We start from the raw sequence: 23341 nt of genomic DNA, 5'->3' as shown, positions 1-23341 counted from the left end.
CCTTTGTTATAGCTGTAATCTGTGCCTCCATAGAGAGGGAGGTATCGAAGATTACACCCAAACTCTTAACGGACGATGCTGGCACTAATTGCACCCCCACAAGAGATGGGAGTTGCCCCCTCAATCCCATATCATCCTGTCCCAGCCAGAGGACCTCTGTCTTCGAAGGATTTAACTTCAACCGGCTCCCACGTAACCATCCAGCCACAGCTTCCAGACATCTGGTCAGTGTGTCTGGGGCCGAGTCAGGATGGCCATCCATCACCAGATAGAGTTGGGTGTTATTGGCATACTGATGGCAACCCAGCCCAAAACTCTGGGCGAGGGGGCGCATAAAGATGTTAAAAAGCATCAGGGAGAGTATCGCACCCTGAGGCACTCCAAGGAGTGGCGTGATGACAATTTCCCCCCAAGCGCCACACTCTGTCCCTGACCAGAGAGAAACGAGCGCAGCCATTGAAGGACTGTGCTTTCGTGTATAAGCTTTCGTGTGCATGCACACTTCTCCAGATACACCAAAAGCAGTTACCCTTTCTCAACACCTTTTAGTGAGTAAGTCTTTCCACTATAGAAATATTTTGATCTTCCTTAACCAACACTTACCAAACGTGGTTAACATTTTGGAGAACAGGAAGAGAGAAAAAATACATCAAGCTGGAAACACTGCTATATACTTAAAAGATTTAGGACATAGGCCCATAACATACATTTGCATAAAATATGTATATCCTAATTTATATGTATAGATGCAAATTTAAACCAACGTTCACAGAGAGGGAAAATAAAGTCAGACTCTATCTAACAGGGTTTATTCATAGCTAAGGGGTTCCATCTGGGTTGGTGGGAGGAATTAAATTCACTTTGTGTTTAAAGGTGAGCCAACCTGATTCAAAATAATTACCCGAACCAAAACACAGCCCTCGTTAGAAATTGGCACTTCTCTGAATTTTGCAATGCAGTACTGCAACAAAGTAATGTGTATCAGAATACATATACTAGCGTACAACATGCATATATTTGTGAAAATAACGAAAAAATGCATTATATGTGGGGAAATTGTTCTCCAAAGATGTGTATGTTAGCCAAAACTGCATACAGCAATGTGTGCATTAGGGGGGGAAATACAGTAAAATGCTGATGAGTTGTCATGTGGAGTTAAAAAATAAATAAATCACAAACTGATGTGGAAATGTGAAGAACCAAACAAGATTAGAAAAATTGACAAATTTGCCCATCCCTAAGAACCAAACTCCTGCCAACCTAGCAGTTCCAAAGCACGTCAAAGTGCAAGTAGATAAAAAGGTACCGCTCCGGCAGGAAGGTAAACGGCGTTTCCGTGAGCTGCTCTGGTTCGCCAGAAGCGGCTTAGTCATGCTGGCCACATGACCCGGAAGCTGTACACTGGCTCCCTCGGTGAGTAAAGCGAGATGAGCACTCAACCCCAGAGTCATCCACAACTGGACTCAGGGGTCCCTTTACCTTTAACCCATCACAAACAATAGGGATGTATGGGTTGCATCTGGTGAAGTCATCCTGTGAAGATGGTAATTGTACATCAGACCTAGAATAAGCACTCTGGGCTGTAGAAATCCCAGGTTTAATTCAGACACACTCTCTAACCAGAACGAAGGAAGGCTCCATTATATTCAGGCCCTGGGAATCCTGACCAACTTGCCCTGGTGGTAGAAGCAGTTCTGCTTACTTATCTGGGGGTAGGTGGGATGTGCACTAGAGGCCCCTCTTCCTCCTCTCACTGCCATCAGCAACCTGTTAGCAGGCCAAAGCATGCTCTGTTGCTGCAGAGGTGACAGGAACAATTTGATTTCTATCTCATCTTCAGCTGAACCAATCTCCGCCTCGCTTGGGGAAAGAAAGCAATCAGGATGGCAATTCAGAGAAGAGCTACGACACTGGCCGAAGGAGCCGAGATGTTTTGAAAGAGAAGGGGTGTTTGTGATAAGCAAGAGCCGAGAGGTGATGAAATGCCCATTGCTGTTCCTCCCACCAGCACTTTCCCTGCATAACCATGAATTCAGGATAGAAACATCAAGAATACCTTCAAGAAATGGACCTTAAGGCTTTGATTTCCATGCCACGCAGCCAGGATAATTGGAGGAACTCACTCTATGGTTTCTCCTCACCCCAGATTTATCCCAAATTCTAGGAGAGGAAATACTGGCATGGGTTGGTGACTTCAGGTGACTGATGGGTGGAAGGTTTCATCTCCAGTAAAATATGACCCTTTGGCTGGAAAAGGTTCCTGAAGCAAGACTTTAATAAAGCAACCACTACTTCCGATTGCCACAGTTGAGACCCTACCTGCCCGCAGACTGTCTCACCAGAGTGGTGCATGCTCTAGTCATCTCCCGCTTGGACTGCTGCAATGCACTCTACATGGGGCCACCTTTGAAGGTGACCTGGAAACTACAACTAATCCAGAATGCGACAGCTAGACTGGTGACTGGGAGTAGCAGCCGAGACCATATAGCACCAGTCCTGAAAGACCTACAAGGGCTCCCAGTATGTTTCCGAGCACAATTCAAAGTGTTGGTGCTGACCTTTAAACCCCTAAATGGTCTCCACCCCCATCGTTCAGCTGAGGTCCAGTTCCGAGTGCCTTCTGGTGGTTCCCTCACTGCAAGAAGTGAGGCTACAGGGAACCAGGCAGAAGGCCATCTTGGTAGCGATGCCTGCCCTGTGGAACGTCCTCCCATCAAATGTCAAGAAAATAAACAACTATCTGACCTTTAGAAGACATCTGAAGGCAGTTCTGTTTAGGGAAGTTTTTAATGTTTGATGTTTTACTGTGTTTTTCATATTCTGCTGGGAGCTGGCCAGAGTGGCTGGGTTGGGAAACCCAGCCAGATGTGCAGGGTATAAATAATAATAATAATAATAATAATAATAATAATAATAATAATAATATGTTGGTGTGGTTGTTGTTAACTAGGGATAGTTTCAGGATAGGCCCACATAGACTAAGCCAACCCACCAATTTTCCATGAGAGGCCCAAGAGCTATCAATGGCTACTAGCCATGATGATTATGCTCTTCCTGCACATGGTGCCTCTGAATATATGTTGCTTGGGATCATAGGTGGGAAGAGTGCTAATACACTCAAGTCCTGCATGAAAGTTTACCAAAGGCATCTACTCAGCCATTATGGGAACAGGATGCAGGACTAAACGAGCAACTGGTCTGAACAAGCATGCTCAACTTATGTTCATATGTACCCATCACATTTTTCAGGGCTGCCTGCTCCCATTGGGAAATGCAAAGATACAAACACGGGCATCATATAACAAACCAACATTTCTCTCTCACACCCACCTACCCATCTTCTCTGTTGCCTTGGGCTGTTCTTCCTCACTCCTTCAGGCACATTCATTCCCCATCCCGTCATCAAAGCTTAAGGCATATTGAGCCTGCCCTGCGAGGAGCATGGGCATGGACATGGAGATTTGAACATGGAAATTTGGCACCCCACTGTGCTCGTCTGTTTGTTTGCTTTTTGAAAAATTTATGTCAGGTACTGTACTTGTGAAAAATTCAGAAATAACAACTGGGGGAAGGGTTTGGGGGAAGGGGTGTTTACAGTTTTTTTTGCCAAACGTGGCTTTTCTTTCCAACACTGTTTAGCTGCACTGTAATTATCATTTAGGGGGGAAATTATACGGCAGTAAGGGCTAAAGTAGTGAACAATATACTGATTATTTACAGCAGTGGGAGGGTTGGTGGGGTGGAAGCACTCACCTGACCTCCCAGCAGCTGGGACATTGCTGTTTACTGGGAGGCAGAGGGCATGGCAAGAAGAACAGTGTAGTGCAAACAGAGGCAGCAGGAGTGCTGGATTGGCTCCACTGATGCATTTGCAGCAAACCAAATTCACCCGCCGCTCCGCTTCCTGGTAAGTAGCAGCTATTCACCTGCCAGGAGGTCAGGGAAGGACCTCCAGCCCCCCACGACATCTGCTGCTGATTATTTGTTAATGTAAGCACCTGGTAGGCAAACCTTGCCAACACATCTTTTTAATAAGACTAAAAAGAGACAGGATACATTTCAGTTTCGTTTTGCAAACTGTTGGTCCTCCTTTGCTGTGAGCTGCAGAATCAGATCCAGCTATTTCATGATTCTCACCAGCCAGGAGGCTGCCAATCCTTGTTTGGGGGGAAAGAAACCAGGAGTGCTGGTTCACATGTAACACTAAGCCAGCCGTGTGCTCTTTCCAACAATCAGACAGAGCACAGGCGGATGCAGGAGAGGAGCAAAGAGGGGACTTCTGAGCAGCCTGCACCAATGTAATGCTCATTTCTATTAAACTGTAGTTTAATGTTACTTCCAAGCCAACTCACTGAGACATTCTTCTGAGAAAACATGCTTAGGATCATTGTAGTGGGGAAACGCAGCCTATATCATGCTGCATGGCTGTAAAGTGGTACCTCAGGTTACATACACTTCAGGTTACATACGCTTCAGGTTACAGACCCCGCTAACCCAGAAATAGTGCTTCAGGTTAAGAACTTTGCTTCAGGATGAGAACTGAAATTGTGCTCCAGCGGCGCAGCAGCAGCAGAAGGCCCCATTAGCTAAAGTGCTGCTTCAGGTTAAGAACAGTTTTGGGTTAAGTACGGACCTCCGGAACGAATTAAGTACTTAACCTGAGGTACCACTGTAATCCTATGCATGTTCAGGCTATGTACACATTACTAGCTTAAAATAGTGTTTTTACTGTGTTTCAAGTTGAATTTGCATGGTGTTGTGTGGTGTTTGCACGGTTTGGTTTTCTCATCCCTGCAATGGCTCCCAGCTCTGCGCCCCACCCACCGCTCTAAGCAGACACCTCACAGAGTTGAAGTAAATGTCTCCTTATCACTTCTAGGTTCTCCTTTGACACACACACAGAGAGAGAGAGAGAGAGAGAGAGAGAGAGAGAGAGAGAGAGAGCGCTTCCCACTATTGTGACTTTTTGAAAAGCAATCTATAATTTATTCTGGCTCTCAGTGGCTGGCGCAATTGATGCACGCTTGCACAGAGAAGGAGAGGAGTGTGGTTAGTAAGAATAGTGTGGAGAAAGGAGAGGGGGCTGCTAGTGTGTTCTGGGCTCTGAATTGCTCAGACTATCAGGATTCTTTACCTCTTTTCTGCACTCTCGGCTCCCTTTCCCCTCCATGGCTCCTACCTGGAGACAGTTCACAGCTTTATTTCTCTCAGTGATGGCGCTTTAAATAATCAAAGTGAGTGTGAAGAACAGGTCCTTCTCGCTTGCAGAGACTGATAAGCAGAGATGAGCATGGATCTCAATCTCTCTCTTCTCTATCTATCTATCTCTCCATGCAATATTCTGCCCTTGGGAGGAAAGAAGGAGTTAACTTTTCCTTGTTTTTCATTAGTTACGTCCAAGTTGGCTTTAAACTGACAGGGCAGGGAACCAGTGTGGTGCAAAGAGTACACCAATGGTATGCATCCAACCCACTTGTGAGATTTTCAGCAGAAGCAGGGGGAGGATGCTTTTGCAATGCAAATTGTGATATCTACATCTCATTGAATATTTGATTCACTTTACATATTTCTCTGCTTTTAAAATTATCTGCTTCAGCCAGCGATCTACTGAACACTGAAACAACGACAACAGCCAACGAATGCCTGTCTGGCCTCTTGTCTCCTTTCATTGATAACTCCAAGAACTAATGTGCTTTCTTAACTCAACCCATCAGAGTTACTACAGGGAGTTCACATACATGCACACATATCACATGTTGAAAGTGTTATATAGGGACAGCAGGAGGAAGCCAGCTAGACAATGCCCACATAATCACAGCCCACTACCAGCCATGTATTAGATGGGTTTGTGAAAGGGTCCTCAATGCATAGCTTGCCCAAATGTTGGGCTCTTTTACACAAGGTTGAATTCTAATTGGGCCACAATCCCCCCTCACATGGATATATTCCTATACATGATGTGCCCTTGGCTAAGGGTACTGACTATACAACTAGATGGCAAGTGGGACTTGCCAACACAATCCCTCCCCTGTGTTTTTAGTGTATGACTGCAGCTCTGCACCTGGGAAAAGTTTTCATCTTGAAGCAAGTCTGCAAAAGTGTGCTTCACTCTAAGCTTTAGAGAAGCAACTCCTGATTAGCCTGGAATGAGGAAGACCATACAGACCAGCTTTCTGAAACCTGGTGCCCTCCAATTGTTTTTATTCCCATCAGTCCCAACCAGCATGGCCAATACTCAAGGGATGGTGAGAGTTGTAGTCCAAACCATATGGAGGGCTGCAAGGTGAGGAAGACTGGTATATATATATACCTTATCAAGGATGAGGAACCTGTGGCCCTCCAGAGATGGTTGGACTACATCTCCCATCATCCCTGACCATCAGCCATGATGGTAGGGAATGATGAAAGTTAGTGTCCCAGCAACATCTGGAAGAGTTCTTATTCCTGATACAGAATAGGTTTCCTGCAATGATTTCATTTGTTCATGAAAACTTTCTCCAGGCTCTATCGTGTCCCTGCGAGAGGGAGAAAGCACCAGCTAAAAACAACACAGAGCACTTATTTCCTCAATAAGCAGGTGACAGTACCTTCAGCTTTTGTGTGTGCACTTCCACAGTGACTTCTTGCTCTTACAAGGATGGCCTGGCAGTGGCTTCTTGCATCTATTCAATCCTACTGGGACTTTGCATCAGTAGCCTTGCTTTTCAAAAACTGCTTTCTGATACTGTGCCACCATGGAGCCATGAGAAAACAAGCTTCTTGACTCTGACATGAAATGCCCTCCTCTCATTCCTCTACCCCGAGTGCCACAAGGGGGAGAAAGTAATCTCTAATGGCAGCCATGTATCTCAAGGCGACTCTTTCCCTGTCATGGTCACTAGCTTCAGAGGTTGTTTGATGCCCATTGGCTGTAGCGGCGATCAGATAGGCTTCTGGTGGCCTTCTTTGCACTGCCCTAGGCAAGGAAACGGGAAGAGCTAGCTTGAGTAGCAGGGTGGGCAAGACTTAAGAGGAAAGGCCTTTGGCTTGATGAGCATTGAATGGAGCAACCAAGGTGATACTCCTGCTCAGGATGTCAATTATGAACTAGGAATGGATGAATCTGTCAATTTAGGCTTTTCTCTGGTTCTCACATTGACAGTTCAGCAGCCGGGGATTTATTTCTTTTAAGTCTACATGAAAATCCATACAGATTTCTGTGCATATTTCTTTTAATATATAAAAAAATGTATGCAATCTGGCCTAATCTATGCATTTTGTCAAGCAATTTCTCCATTAATATTAATTATATTGGATTTATTGTTGTTTGTTGTTGTTGCTTATATACCACCTTTCATTCTGAAGATGTCCAGGATGGCAAACAACATAATTACAAGAACAGGAGTGGACACAATATTTTAAAACTTTTTTTAAGCAGCACAGTATAATATTACAGCACATTAATAATGTTGTTAGGCCCCAGGGCAAAGAAATCATGATCCAAAAGCACAGGCAGGATGGGAGGGGAATGGGGGGTTTGCACATTTTTGCATGCATATTATTATTATTATTATTATTATTATATGCATAGATAATTATAATATGCATAGATAATTATTATAATATGCATAGATAATTTTGCAAAGTTAAAAACACTTTACACTTTCCCCCTGGTTACATGCATTGTTGAATGTATTTGGGAAAGTGTGTCATAGCATCTGGAGAAGGGCACATTTCAAGTAGTAGCTGTGTTTTGGTTTGTGTATTGGATCAGGAAGTGCAAATCAGACAAGCACTTATCAAAATGCAAACCCTATTTATTTATCCCCATCCTGAGTATGAGCAGCCATATCCAAACACAACTCATAATTGGAAGGTCCGTGCCTGGGAGCTCTCAGAAAGCAGTGGGTGCAAAGATAGGATCCAATATCCAATCCTTGCTACTTGGCAACTTCTGCTGAATAACCAGGGTCAAAGGGACTGTTCACAAGTTAGAATTTCAACATGCAAAAAAATAGAAGAAGAGCCTAAACCCCACAACCCTATTCAACATGAGCTCAGTAACATACAGCAACTTGAGCAAATTAATGGCTATGCACATAGCTCTGACGGTTCTCTTTTATACAATAGCCTATAAATTCCACTGTCTGCAATAGCATCAGTATCACAAACGCAACTGTTAGCATGCTGAAGTTCTGATTGAATTAGACATCCCAGTACTGGTTCTGTTCATAACTTCCAAATGTAATTCAATAGCTACCAACGCACGGTTCTGCTGTGTCACCAACCATATTCCTTCCCACTGCAGCATTCCCAGCACAGGCAAGCAAACAACAGAGTAGCAAGAAGCCCAACTTATTGTCCCTTTCACCCCCTTGCAGATGGGAAGTGATACCTGCTGGCTACCCAAAAATGCTGAGAAAAGGAAGGAGACCAGAGACTTACGCAAGGCATGCCACTCATCCTGGCGGATGGTCTTCGTAATGTTGTAGGTGAGGTTCTTGGGAATTGTTGCTGAGGAGTAGTGGTACTTGATGTATGAACACTGGTCAATTGCTCCTGGGAAAGGCAAGAAGAAGGCAATGTTTGTTATGCAAGAAGAGAGACTTATTTCATTCCAGCAGCATTGCACAATTCAGCGTGAGAGACCCACACCTAGAAGATGTGGGACACCGGCAGGAGGATTGCTTAACATCAACAAGCCTAGAGAAACAGTCAGGATGTTGCAGGAAGCCTATTGTCCTGGAATCACTGCGAGGGGAAAGAAGGTCCCTGTGAGCCGAGTTAATACACTGAAAAGTGGAGGGGGCTGACTAGTGGGAAAGTGTGTGAACACTCTGAAAGTACATTGGGATAAAATCAGTGTGAATGCTCATCATTGTGTAACCTTCCCACAAACCAAGGTTCAGTAAATACCAGATATAATCTAAACTCCATCCATGGGTGTAGTCAAGATTTATTTTAGAGGGGCAGAATTTATGTTAGAGGGGCAGAAGCGAGATATCTGCAATGCAATTGCTCAGTTAGTTCAGTATTTCTATTTATTTACTTGATTTAGGCTGCCCTCCTCGCACCCCCCTGGCTATGCCCATGACTCTGTTGGAATTCTGCCTGGGTCAGAGGAATGTGCCACAGCGTAGGCACCGGCAGATATTCCTTGTCGACCTCCCCGCTGCTCCACTCTGCTGATAAGCAGCTAGGTCTCGGCGATTCTTCCCAGATGTGAGAAGAACACACTGTTTCTTCTCTCTCCCCTTTGGTGTCCCCCAGGGAGGGGAAAGAAGCAGACAGAAATCTATTTACATCCTTTATTTCTGTCTCTTACATCAGTACAGAGAAACATGTCTGCACTCAACAGCAGTAAGAATAAACTCCACCCATGTACTTCCAGTACGGGTCATATGACACACACACTGAGCTAACATCCGTGCTCAGTACAGAATGGACTGCCCCTTTGTTCCCATGGCAACAGTCACAAACATCCTGTTTGGCTTTCCAGCCACAAGCAGCTGACTGAGCTGCTAGAGCCTTTGCTTGCTGCTGCATTGGTGCTTTATGATAACAGACTCCATCTGATCTTTGTTCTTGGAAATCAGGATAGTCAACAAACAAGTTGTCTGTACTGCAATAATACAATGGTATTTTTTGCCACAGCTTTCTCATGGTGAATCTTGAATATTGCAGTTTCCAGATCCCTCGACATCCTGGTCAAGCTCCTCTGAACACAGCCCAACTTGTCAATGCCCTTCTTAAAAGGTGGTGCTGAACAATACACTCCAGAGGCAGCCCTTAACCAGGGCAGACTAGAGTAGAACTGCTTCTTTAATCTGGACCCAATTCTGTTATATTTGGTTTCCAACAGGCTAGGTCTTTTCTACCACTGTGCCTTTATCAAATGAGCCTTTTGAGACACTTTAGGTCATTAAACTGCACTTGGCATGAACACACCACAAAAGTGGAGGGTGACTAAATCATTATGCAACCAAATTGCTAGTTACAACAGAGGCGGGTTTGCATCTTCCCAAGTTACCGGAGGTGTTCCATTGTTTGCTTTCCTTCCATGTTTCTAACATTCTGCCTTTGACAGCAATTAGATTAGACAAAGCCAAATATTATAGGGGGGAAAGCAAAATATTTACATATGTACACGTCTGCCCTGACAGCGTGATGGGCTCCGGCGTGTGCCTTCGCCATCTGGGCACCAAATGCACACCCAGAATGAAAGTTCCCAACTAAGAACCATACTTAAAAAAAAAGAAAGCCATTGTGATCCTTTTTATTTTTATTTTTTTATAAATATTTTATTAGGTTTTTAATAAACAAATTTCCACTTTCAAATACATACTTCCATGAATCCAATGGACTCCCCCCATCTCCCGGGCACTGCATTCCCTGTGTAACCAAAACCTCAGCAATTTGTTAACTTGTTTTATACATAACAATATATCTTCCATTTTATCGTGTTATCTGATGTAAACATTTCAATACAATTGCTTTAATTTCCACACAATAAAAATATTTCGTTACCTCACTTCTGTCTTATAGTGTCTTATTTATCAATTCAGAAATTTGCCGATACTGAAGCTATACCTTCCTAGAGAGGAGCATTTTTTAACATTCATACAACTTATAATGCTTTTTCAAATAGTCCTTAAAATTTTTCCAAACTTCCTCCGTTTCTTCTTCTCCCGAGTCTCGAATTCTGCCAGTCATTTCAGCCAGCTCCATATAGTCCATCAGCTGCGTCTGCCATTCTTCCAATGTGGGTAGATTTTGTGTCTTCCAGTGCTTTGCCAACAGAATCCTCGCTGCTGTAGTAGCGTACATAAAGAAAGTTCTATCTTTCTTGACCATCCTCTGGTCTACCATGCCCAGAAGGAAGGCCTCCGGTTTCTTAGGTAAGGTGAATCTCAGCACCTTTTTTAGTTCATTATGTATCATTTCCCAGAAGGCCTTCACTTTCGGGCAGGTCCACCAGAGGTGTAAAAATGTCCCTTCCTCTTCCTTACATTTCCAACATTTATTATCGGACAGGTGATATATCTTTGCAAGCTTGACTGGGGTCATGTACCACCGGTATATCATTTTCATAATGTTTTCCTTCAAGGCAGTACATGCCGTGAATTTCATTCCGGTGTTCCATAACCTTTCCCAGTCTTCAAACATAATGTTATGCCCCAAGTCCTGTGCCCACTTTATCATAGAGGATTTGACAATCTCATCCTGTGTGTTCCATTTAAGCAGCAAGTTATACATTCTCGAAATTAGCTTAGGTTTTGGCTCAAGCAACTCTGTTTCTAGTTTCGATTTTTCCTCCTGGAAACCCACTTTTTTGTCTGCTTTAAAAACTTCCTGGATTTGAGCATAATGCAACCAATCTCGCACCTTGTTTTTTAACTTTTCCATACTCTGTAACCTCCATTTATCTCCAATTTTTTCAATTATTTCCCAATATTTAGGCCAGTGGGCCTCCATATTAAGTCTTTTACGTGCTTTGGCCTCCATCGGTGAGAGCCACCTCGGAGTTTTACTCTCCAATAAGTCTTTATATTTTGACCAGACCATGAAAATTGCCCTTCTGACAATATGGTTTTTGAACAATTTATGAACTTTAACCTTGTCATACCACAAATATGCATGCCACCCAAAAGCATTATCAAATCCCTCCAGGTCAAGGACGTCGGTGTTCTCCAATAGGATCCAATCCTTCAACCAGCAGAGGGCTGCAGCTTCATAATATAACCTCAAGTCCGGCAGGGCAAACCCCCCTCTTTCTTTCGCATCTGTTAGTATTTTAAACTTTATTCGGGGCTTTTTGCCCTGCCAGACAAATTTAGATAAATCCCTCTGCCATTTTCCAAAACATTCCACCTTATCCACGATCTGGAGGGACTGAAACAAAAATAGCATTTTCGGCAATACATTCATCTTTATAGCAGCTATTCTGCCCAGCAAGGAAAGTTTTAATCTTGACCATGTTTCCAGATCTCTTTTTATCTCTGACCAACATTTCTCATAGTTGTCCTTAAATAAATTCAAATTTTTGGAGGTCAAGTGCACCCCTAGGTACTTTACTTTTTTAACCACATTTAGTTCTGTTTCTTTTCTGAACTCCTCTATTTCAGTAGTTGTCAAGTTCATTGTGATCCTTTTTAAAGTCCCCCAATTGACTCCTTATGTGCATTTTTTTTAAAGATGGCTATGCCAGCATGAAAGACACAAAACCTAACCTTCCATAGTATTTACTTCTGTTACAGGTATGGGATGAAGGTTTTGGCACAAAGTTGTAAAGAGTAAGCTCTCCTCTAGAGAGCCAGCAAAGTACACAAACCCATAGATGCAGAAAAAGAAGAGGAAAAGAAGACATGAGTGATGGCAGTGATCTTATTCATAGCTACCTCCAACTGTCTGTCTTCATGCTGACAACCAATCCAAGGCATAGGACTGACTGCCAGCTTCCTCCTCCTAAATCTCACTGTTACCTTTGCGGAACACAACAAGGGGGAGGAGTCAAAACTAGAATCAGTTGGCTCTGCCTGCCATTGGCTCTGCCTGCCATTGGCTCTGGCTCCACCTACTGTTGACCTTCCTGCCATCTTCCCTTCTGGTCCCAAGGGGCACCCACCATCAATGGTGCAGTGGAAATCAAAGCATTTGTTCACAGTGTAAACTACACATGATATTCTTCAGGTGCATTCACAAAGCCTCCTGTTGCTGCCATAATCGCCTCCAAAACAGTCTTCCCTTTCATGTGCTCAGACAGAGCTATTCAGAGCGGATAATAAATTCAGTTGCTATTCTTTGTTCTTTTACAAATGCACCATTTGAGCTAAACTGATGAAAATTTAAAATATGAGCAAATTTCAGCCTGCAGCTTGTTTCGGGAGGCGTATCCCTACATCTTGTGCTTTTGCCCACATTTGTTTTCAGTGAGAAGATGGTTGTAATCTCTTGTAGTTTTGCTTCATTTCCTGGAGTGGTAAGTTTCAACTGGAACGTACAGGGTGGTGGTATCAACCAACTTTTACTCAGGGCAGACCCCTTGACATCAATGGACCTAGCTTAGTTGTGCTCATTCATTCCAGTGGGCCTGTTCTGAATAAAACTTAGTTGAATACCACCCACAGTCAGATCCGTTCCCAAGTTTGAAAGGCAATGTCTCCATCTATTCCTTTGGCTGTGAAAGGACAACTGTGAGCTCATCATTCTCTTGTAGTAATTCAGTGCTTAGGTGCCTTTAGAGCTGGGATATTTATCATTCCCTCCAGCTGCTACATTTATCCAGCTGCATACATCTGGTGCAATGTTACTCGTAATCCTCTTGCTAAAATTTAACCCTCTGTAGGTCCTGATATAGTGAGATTGCTGCTGCTCGTAGTGGGTTAGGATCTGGCTAGGGTTTGAGTGTCAAGGTTAGCAAGGCAAAGCTTAGAATAATAATTGTCTGAAGGGTAGTGATTGTTGGAAGGTCATAATCAAGGGTGCCAGCTTGAATAAAATATTGGGGGGCTTGGGTAAGCCTCTGCCTGCATAATCAATCACAAGACACGGTGCATGAACCCCATTTGACTGGCAATGCTTATCAACTTGGGGGGGCAGCCCCCTCAAATATTTTTATGGGGAAGGCAAAGGAAGCTTGGCCCCTAGAAGTTGGCTCCTGGTAGTTAAGGAAGCTGAAAGCTGTTAAAGGTAAAGGTAAAGGGACCCCTGACCATTAGGTCCAGTCATGCCGACTCTGGGGTTGCGATGCTCATCTCACTTTACTGGCCAAGGGAGCCAGCGTACAGCTTCCGGGTCATGTGGCCAGCATGACTAAGCCACTTCTGGCAAACCAGAGCAGCGCACGGAAATGCGGTTTACCTTCCCACCAGAGCGGTACCTATTTATCTACTTGCACTTTGACATGCTTTCGAACTGCTAGGTAGGCAGGAGCTGGGACCGAGCAATGGGAGCTCACCCCATCACAGGGATTCAAACCGCCAACCTTCTGATCGGCAAGTCCTAGGCTCTGTGGCTTAATCCACAGCGCCACCCACGTCCCTGTTAGAAAGCTGTTAGGAGACCCCTATTTCCCTACAATTCCACAGGTCCCTAGGAAAAGGGGTTGATTGTTAAACCTTACTGAGAATTGTCACTCAATGAATGAAACAGAGGTATCCTAACAACTCTCAGCCCCCTTAACAAACTACACTTCCCAGGATTCCTTGGGGAGGTTACAAACAGCTACAAAATAATTCTCAAAGTAGCATGCAGCCTCCACTACTGTTCAAGCTTCTGGAAGTCAGGTGTAGCCAGAGCACACTGGGGTCTCTGGAAAGTGAGTGATGCTCATAGATTGGGAGCAGAGCAGAGTGGGGGGAGGGAGAGAGAGAATGTGTATCCAGCTCACTAAGCCTGCTTTCTGGAAAAAGTAGAAATCAAAGATGTGTCTACAAATGAACTGTAGGGACCCAAGGCAGCCTGATTGCCCATGAAGTCTGAAGATGACATATTGGTGCATCTTCTTACCCCGACCTGAGGAGTGTGGAGTGTGCCTTAAAATTCTGCCTTGGGACAATCCTGACCCTTCCCTTTGCCTCCTTAACCCTGATGCACAACCCTTGGCCAGATCCTGCCATACCACTAGCACTGGTCACCTCACTATATCAGACCCTTCAATGTAGGGTTGAGGTTCAAACAGAGGATTATGAGTAAGGTTGCACCAGATGCACATAGCTGGGTAATTGTAGCAGCTGGTGGGAAAGATAAATATTCCAAATCTGAAGGCACCCAAGCACTGAATCACCACTAGAGAATGATGAGCTCACAGTTGCTCTTCCACAGCCAAAGGACAACACAGAGGTCCAAAGGACAGTTATGAAACACACACAGCCTGGCTGTTAACCTTCTCTAGGCCAGGGCACAGTGGCAGAGAGGAGTTACAAACTCCTTGTCCTTTGTTCAGTCTCCTTGTCTTATCTGTTTTTCATGGGTTATGAAGTTTAAAAGGCTGAACATTCTTTATTCCTGCTTGTTTGGAGACAGAAATAAAATGATCAATAAAGAGTCACTGAGACATCAATTATTGGTAAAGATGTGCTGATGATCTAGGAGCTCCTTAAATAAGCTTTTATTTCAAGGAAGAAGCCCTACATGGATCATTGTGCTGTCCAGTAAGCAGTGGCGTAGCGTGGGTTGTCAGCACCCGGGGCAAGGCAAGTAATTTGACCCCCTAACCCGTGGATTTGCGCCCCCTAACCTTAACCCCCAGATGTTGCGCCCGGTTCGGCCGCCCCCCCCCCCCGCACCCTCCACGCTACGCCACTGCCAGTAAGGTGGAAAAGGAGAAGTGTAAGCAGGCACAGGACTCTCTCCCCAACAATATGAAAGTCACCTGGTCCCTGGACCAAATCTCATCTTAGCCATATATTAGCTAGATGGCTTTCAACAAACCATACTCTCAGGTCTCCTGCTTGTAACAAAGCCAGTCTGGCACAATGGTTAGGATGCTCCACCAAGACTGGGGAGACCCAGGTTCAAATCCCCACAAGTTCAGGAATCTCACTGCATAATCTTGAGCCAGTTGCACTCTCACAAGCCCAACCTACCATACAGGGCTGGTGTGAGGATAAAATGGGGAGGAGGAGGACCTGGTACACTACTTTGTTCTTTTTGGAGGAAAGGTGGGATATAAATGTAATTAATAATATTACAGGCATGTTAAATGTATGCTGTCAACTTATGAGCTTTGGCAACAACATCATTGCATTGCCAGGGAAAATGGGTGGGGACAGGCAAGCCGATGCTTTTATAAGCATTTGAGAAACTTGGACTTTCACAAGAACAGTGTTCCAAAGCCACAACCTTATTGGATCAGGGTGAATTAATGCTGATGTCTTTATTGTAGAATGTGCATTATCAAACTAGGCAATTAGGAATGCATCCCAAGCTTCTAATTGTCAGGTATCGTGGCGGCTGTGATCTGTAAACCAATTCAGCTGCAATACTTAAATTTAAGTCCACTTAGCCACATTGCCTTAATAGGCTAAACAAAAAAAAAGCCCAACAACTTTAATCGGAGAAATAATAGCAGTTCTTTATATATCACTATTTGAGTGTTCAAAGACAGTCACATAAATTGTCATCATATTCTTAGCCTGTGCACCAGCAGCCTCTCCTACTCCGTGCATACTTGGGGTTCACAGGGGAAATGAAAGCAAGAAACAGGTCAGGCAAAAATTCAGAGTCGGGTCCCTCTAAGTGCGTCAGGACCCTGGTCAGCTCCCAGGTCTGCTCTCAGTGGCCCAGAAGACTTAGTTTTGGAGTATGTTGTCTCAACAAGACTATCTGGGACCTTATGTAAGCCGGCAAGATCTATGCTGCTATTAGTGAGGACCGGGGGGGGGGGTTATGAGTCCCTCACACAAAGCAGAGCAGACCATATTTTTCTGTATCTTCCTCATGGTGCAGCAAGGGATTTAGGAGTCCTGCCACAGATTGGATAGGTGGGTGGATCTGACCACCTTAGTTGTCCATTTTACATTGCACGTGTAGGTGCAGCACTTCCGATTTGCTTGAACCTCTTATCTGGAGATGTTTTAGAAGTATTCCAAGCCATTCATAATAAACCCAGACCCTTTAGAGATCCACAATGAGCAACTGAGGGTGCCATCCATTTGTCAATTAAATGAATTTAGATTGGCAGGTGGTAGGGTGGTCTTTAGGGTGGGTTTCCTGTTCTCTCCAGCACTAGGTCAAACTCTGTAGTGGGGAAGGTGAACCTGTGGTCCTCTAGTTGCTGTTGGGCTCCAACTCCATCAACCCCGGCCAGCATGGCCAATGGTGAGGGCCACATTCCCTCGTGGGCAACCTTTTCAGGGGCCACATGCCAGTGGTGGGTGGGGCCAGAAGCAAAAGTGAATGGCACAACAAGTGTAAATTTTACCTTTGGGCAGTAGCCTAGTTTCTGCATACAGACTCACATATCTTTCTTTAGTCTCCCTCCAGCCAAGCAAGAGACTCTGCAGAGTAATCAAGCACATTCCACCCAGGCAAACTCAAAGAAGGTGTAAAGTGAGGTAGGTGAGGGATGTGTCCTAGAGAGAGAGGGTATGGCTGGAGAGGAACTTAACATCTATGACATCTAACTATAACATCTCAGCACTGCTCCGAGAACTACAACTATGAAATTTAAGCCTAGCTGCAAGAGCAATACTGTTCAAAGACATATTGAGTCAGAGGGCTCCCAGCTAGCTACTGATTGGCCCCTGTCTTCGTCATACCACAGTTCTAGCCATGCTTGTGTGAGCTGAATGTTGCTGTTCAAATGTTGAATAGCCTAAAGGACCACATTGTGGAAACCTTGCTGAAGCTCAAGAAGGTTTGGACTTGTCAGTGCCTGGAAAAGAACCCACTCCGGAACCTTACTTATATTGCCTTGAGATACACAATGGAAGAAAGGAAGGCTACAACTGCAATCAATAAACATTTGACTCTTCCATCCATATGGTTCATTCTTTGGTTGCTTGGTATGGGCTGTTGCACACATTACACAACAACAAATGCAGAATTGGCATGGAGATTATCTTCAAAAGGGATCTGCAGCCAGTCCAAATCCTCTGGATTCCTCTCCATCTCTGGATAATAATACCTCCTTGCCTTGCAAGCTTGTTGTAATAATCACAAAATACATGCAGAAAGGTTTGAGCACTTGAAAGTGCTATCCAATAATGATAATGATGCTTTAGCTATACAGCTAAAAAATGTACCGTGTAAAGTGGTCATAAGATCAGAAGTCCCAGGGAAGTCCAAATATGACTCCAATGAGCTCAACATTTTTGATAAAAGTTCCAAGAGGGACATGTCAATTTAGTGGAATAACCCAGTACTTAAAAGGCATCCTTTCCCCCCGCCCTTAAAGTCAAACACATATAAAAGCATCTTCACTCTTTCCCAGTTCCCTGGGGCTTGGCAATGGATAGCTCTGTGAAAACAGCTGTGATGGAAATAACAGTGGAGAAAGCCAATGAGTGATGCTCCTGCTGAAATCTCGAATAGCAACATTCAGGCTGAATACTAAAACTTCCAAGCAAGCAGCCTTTTCCCTCCACTGACATCCAAATAGCAGCCTCCTTTCTCTAGGGTAGCCCCAGGATACATGTTTTGCTTCTCTTTGCTCAGGCATACAAACACCTGATACAATGTATTATGCCCCTCTTCCCCCTTTCTCCCCATACTATCTCAGAGAGGGAAAGGCTTCAGACATGACTGTGATAGTGCATAAATAAATTCTATGGCAGGCTGATCTCCCTAACATAAAATGGAACCTAGGCAAAAAGAAGTGAGGCATTAACTACCCCTTCCAGTTCGGTGTCACCTGCGAATTTGATGAGCATCCCCCTCAATTCCTTCATCCAAGTTGTTTATAAAGATGTTGAACAACAATGAGTCCAAGACTGACCCCTGTAGCACCCCACTTGTCACTTTTTTCAGGATGTCAAGGAACCATTAGTGAGCACTCTTTGGGTTCGGTCAGTCAACCAGCTACAAATCTGCCTCAAAAAAAAATTACAATGGAATGTGATTTTTCTGGCATGACTTGCTTTTGAGAAACCCATGCTGGGTCTTAGTTATCACAGCATCCTTTTCTAAGTGATCACAGACTGATGGTTGAATTTTCTGTTCTAGGACCTTTCCTGGTATCAATATCAAGCCCACTGGTCAGAAATTACCTGGGACTTCTTTTTTCCTCTTTTTGAAGATGGGGACATCCACCCACTTCCAGTCTTCAGGGACTTCACCTGTTCTCCAAGAATTCTCAAAGATTATAGGCAGAGGCTCTGATATTACATCCACAAGCTCTACCCTCCTCAAAGGAATAAAGTCATAGTGGGCAACAAAATGGAGGCAGAGGGAGGCTGGCAAAGCACTTGAAAGGCATGGAGAGTCAATTCATGGGAACGAAGGAAGCAGTGAGAAAGCGGGAAAATAAGAGAGAGCACATGAAACAGAAAAAGAGTGACTCAGAGTAGGTGTTGTTGGTTCATACAAAAGGCAAGTAGATGATGTCTAAAATGTTCATTTGGGCTTTTAATTGTATTTGTATTGCTTTGTTTATTTCTTATTGCATTTTATTGTATTGAAATTTGAATTTTGAACATATTTCTTTTTTTAAAAAAACTACTTAGCATCTAGCACAGTGTTACCATTACAACAGGCAGAAAAATCATTAAATTTTCCGACAAGACCCTTAGCTATATTCAAGTAGCCCCATGAGGGTGGTGGTGGGGTGTCGGAACCACTGCGCCACACTTTCTGTATTGTATACTGATTACAATGACATTGTAATTGCTGTTTTTTTAATAATGCAAAGCATCCTCCCTGCAACTGAAAACCCTGATAATGCAGAAGTCCCATTTGCAAGGAGAATTCTTACCTCCTGTTGTTGTTTTGAAATTCCTATCAATGTGTTTTGATTTATAAGCCACATAGAGGTCATTTTTTTAATTAAGGAAAAACAATATCCAAAAATGCCCAGTATGTAAGTAATTCCTGAACAGGGCTTTGAAGCAGATATGATGAAGATTTTAAAAAACAACAACAACCCACTGGTATTGTACTTTAGAATGATAACACTACTTCATGCTATCACAGTAATCTTCACAACAACTCTGTAATGTAGACTAGTATTCAACTCCCCATTGGGGGGGCTGCAGCAGAGAAATTGTGACTTATCTCAGACTGCTTAACGGCTAAAGCAAAAACTGAACTGAGCACATTCTAATTTGTCACATAGGGGTTTTTTTTTACCTCTGTGCAATCCTAGCTCTTGATGTTTATAATGGCATATACAGGAGGAGGAGTAATCTGAGTACTGAAAGTGGGCAAAGGATTGCTGTCTAGGTTTTTGTTGCACGGTTGTTGAAATACTCAAGAGCACTGAACATCCAACATGATGCTTGAACAAACCTTTGAAATCCTTTGCGTAATTTTACCAATATCTTCACCCTGAGCAAAGCCTACAATTTGCAAATTCAGCTCTTTTAATAAAAGACTGTCTTGTGTCTAATGCACAGGAAGACATAAAGACCGAGGGGCTCATAGACAAAGTTATTCAACACTGGAGAGAACTAAATATATATATATGCTTAAGTAAGGTCTGTCTATAAAGGGGCATTTTTTAAAAAAAGTATACATGTGTTAGTTACATATTTTTATTCCCACCCCCAACTCCTTTGATATAATGGCATTATCGGTGAAGAACCCCTCTGGCACAGGCCTTATTAACATGGCTGGGAGTTGAACAAGAAATTATCTCCCCGGGAGGAGCTTTCAGAGAGCGTGAGCCTGCAGGTCAGCTCTTCATAATTTATTAGATTAAAAAGAAGAAACCTCAGCAATATGAAACCCCAATGAGTTTCTAATAGCTGTTCCAATACGAATGAATGAGCAAACAGCACAGGAAGGGAAGGCAGAGAGGGCGATCCCTTGATACTCTGTAACAAGCAGAAAGAAATGTCCAGGATAGATTCTTCCTGTCTTTGAGCAGAGGGGGAAAGGGGGATAAGTAGGCTGGGAATATTGTCAGTACTGTTGTTGTATTGTAAAGGTAAAGGTGCCCCTGCCCGTACGTGCCAGTCGTGACCGACTCTAGGGTTGCGCGCTCATCTCGCTCAAGAGGCCGGGAGCCGGCGCCATCCAAAGACACTTCCAGGTCATGTGGCCAGCGTGACGAAGCTGCAACTGGCGAGCCAGCACCAGTGCCGCACATGGAAATGTCATTTACCTTCCCGCTATGAAGCGGTACCTATTTATCTATTTGCACTTAGGGGTGCTTTCGAACTGCTAGGTGGGCAGGAGCTGCGACCGAACGACGGGAGCTCACCCCGCCGCGGGGATTCAAACCGCCGACCTTATGATCAGCAAGTCCTAGGCACTGAGGTTTTACCCACAGTGCCACCTGTAGTATAATACTGTAATGGTTAGACTTGGACTAAGGCCTAGGAGACCAGAATTCAAATCCCCACTTGGCTATGAAGCTCAGTGGGAGATCTTAAATCAATCATGGTCTCTCAGCCTAACCTACACTGCAGGGTTGTTGTGTGGGTAAAATGGGGAAGGGAGAATCATGTACACTACCTTGACCTCCTTGGAGGAAAGGTAGGATTTGGATGTAATAAATAAATATTTCATGTTGCGTGCTGGTTTTCAAGGTAAAAAGAAATGTGGGCAGAATGTTTGCCTAAAGTTTCCAAACTTCTGAGATTTGGCCAAGCCTGATTTGGCACCACCAGCTTTCTATATTCTATTCTGGTACCTCTTTCTGCTGTGTTCCTGCTCCTTTTGCTATGGTTTCTGGCTTCATTGATGTTATTGGCTTTTTAATTCTGTGAACACCTCCGTGAACCCTTCATCAGCCAATCGCAAGCAGTGCGACGACATTGTCCCAGAACAGAGGTGCAGACAAATGTCTTCATCATATAATGGCATTTGTGAACATGAGCAAAAGTTTTTTTTTTAATGGGGGGAATAAAAGAAGGTTTTTAAAAATTGATGGTGTTTTCAGTAAGTGACAAAAAGGCAGAAACCATGTAGAGCAGTTTCAACACAGCTGTACCTTCCTTTGACCAACCTGAGTGCCTGTAAAGGTCATTAAAAACTGTTCAGCTTATCCACAGAGACTGTACAGTACTTTGAGGTTTTTGAAGGCATGTTACTATTGGAATGCAAGTGCTGATTTTAAAATATTCATGCCTAAGTGATTAATTCCTGATTAGCTTTTCCTGGGGATGTGGGCTCTTTTTTATATGCTCTTCTGAAGATGCAATATACCTTTTTTATATATAATAAACATCAGCTTTCATTCTTCATGATTACTTCTTTGCCGTCAAAAATGCCAGTACAGTCATAATGGTATGCGTGGCAGATTACGGATGATGAATTATGAAAGATTAGCCTTTGGGGTACTTCAGCACTGGACAGCTCCTCAATACATGCCAATGCTGGCCAGTAGAAAACTTTCTATATGCTCATATCTCAGTGGGACAATATGCTGGTCAATTATACTGATGTGGTACCACTGATATTATCATGGTTACTCCAGAGCAGGGGTTGGCAACCTAAGGCCCGGGGGCCAGATGCAGCCCAATCGCCTTCTCAATCTGGCCCAAGAATGGTCCGGGAATCAGCATACTTTCACATGAGTAGAATGTGTCCTTTTATTTAAAATGCATCTCTGGGTTATTTGTGGGGCATAGGAAGTTGTTCATTTCCCCCCAAAAAATATAGTCCAGCCCACCACATGATCTGAGGGACGATGGACTGGCCCACGGATGAAAAAGATTGCTGACCCCTGCTCCAGAGCATATTGTCAGTAAATGTTGTCATGCCTTCCTTTTAATAAATGGCACTAAGAAACTGTGCATACATTTATCATGTGACACATTGCAAAATATATCCTCCAGCACAGAATGCCATTGTTTTTTCCTACATTATCCTGAGACTACCCATCTTAAAAAAGCAAGTTTTTAAATGGGATGCAGCCTTCATTTCATGAAGAGAGGCATTCATAACTTCCACAGGCAACAGTCCCAGTCTCTCCTGCTGGCTGCAGCATGTTTGCAGGAGACAAGAGAAAGAGTGACTGACCAAATATACTGTCAGGATCCTGGGGTTACAGCAACACACAGTGACCCAAGAAAATATGGCATGCATCTGCTGTAGATGCTTTTGTTTCAGACTTAGCTTCAACAGAAGTATATAAGTTGAAGTGGTTGTGAATGGTTTCATCCACCAAATGTCTGTAAATACTGCAAGGGGCCTGTGGCGTCACAACATCTGAGCATGGAAAACCAGGCTACATAGGTCCCCTCCAGTCTTACAGAACAGCATTGCACAGACACAACAGTGAAGGACAAAGGACATTTTAGCACCAGCACTGCCACATCAAATGTATTCAAGATGATGTGAGATGGTCTGTTAGATTTAGCATAAGGCTTCTACCTTTCTGTTCTTGCTTTAATACCCATTATTCTCCATAAGCAAACTGCCAGAGAAGGATGCATATGATGGCGGTGGAGTCCCCCTCACCAAAGGTGCTTTTCTCAGCTTTAAATCATTCATACTTTGACTTCTGCCACTGGCCAAGGCCCCAATGGCAAGGCAATGACCAACATGGCTGCATCCATTGGCCAGTGAAGGAGAAGCTGTTCCACTGCTTGCTTTTCTCTTCTCTTCCCTTCCCATTCACTTTTTCTTTTGTGTCATATCTACTTGATTGCAAGCCTATTCGTAGTGCCTGTCTTATATTTTAATGTATGCTCAGTGCTTAGTAAGTGTTAGATGTGGAGGAGGAGGAGAAAACAACCAGATGTATGTTGAGAAG

The 23341-nt window shown here is 43.8% G+C and overlaps 1 protein-coding gene across 2 annotated transcripts in view; it reads right to left on the bottom strand.

Annotated features, from left to right (window-relative positions):
- TMEM178B (transmembrane protein 178B) overlaps positions 1–23341 on the bottom strand; it is a 265596-nt gene that overhangs the window by 202189 nt on the left and 40066 nt on the right. For both annotated transcript variants that reach the window (XM_081927407.1, XM_081927408.1), the window contains one exon: positions 8425–8538. In XM_081927407.1, the coding sequence (XP_081783533.1) occupies positions 8425–8538 (114 nt within the window). The remainder of the gene's footprint in view (positions 1–8424; positions 8539–23341) is intronic.

This window comes from Podarcis melisellensis, assembly GCF_964234715.1.
Source record: "Podarcis melisellensis genome assembly, chromosome: 10".
In the NCBI taxonomy this organism is placed as follows: domain Eukaryota; kingdom Metazoa; phylum Chordata; class Lepidosauria; order Squamata; family Lacertidae; genus Podarcis; species Podarcis melisellensis.
Note: the sequence above shows the minus strand (reverse complement) of the source record. Positions and strands in the feature narration are given on the sequence as shown.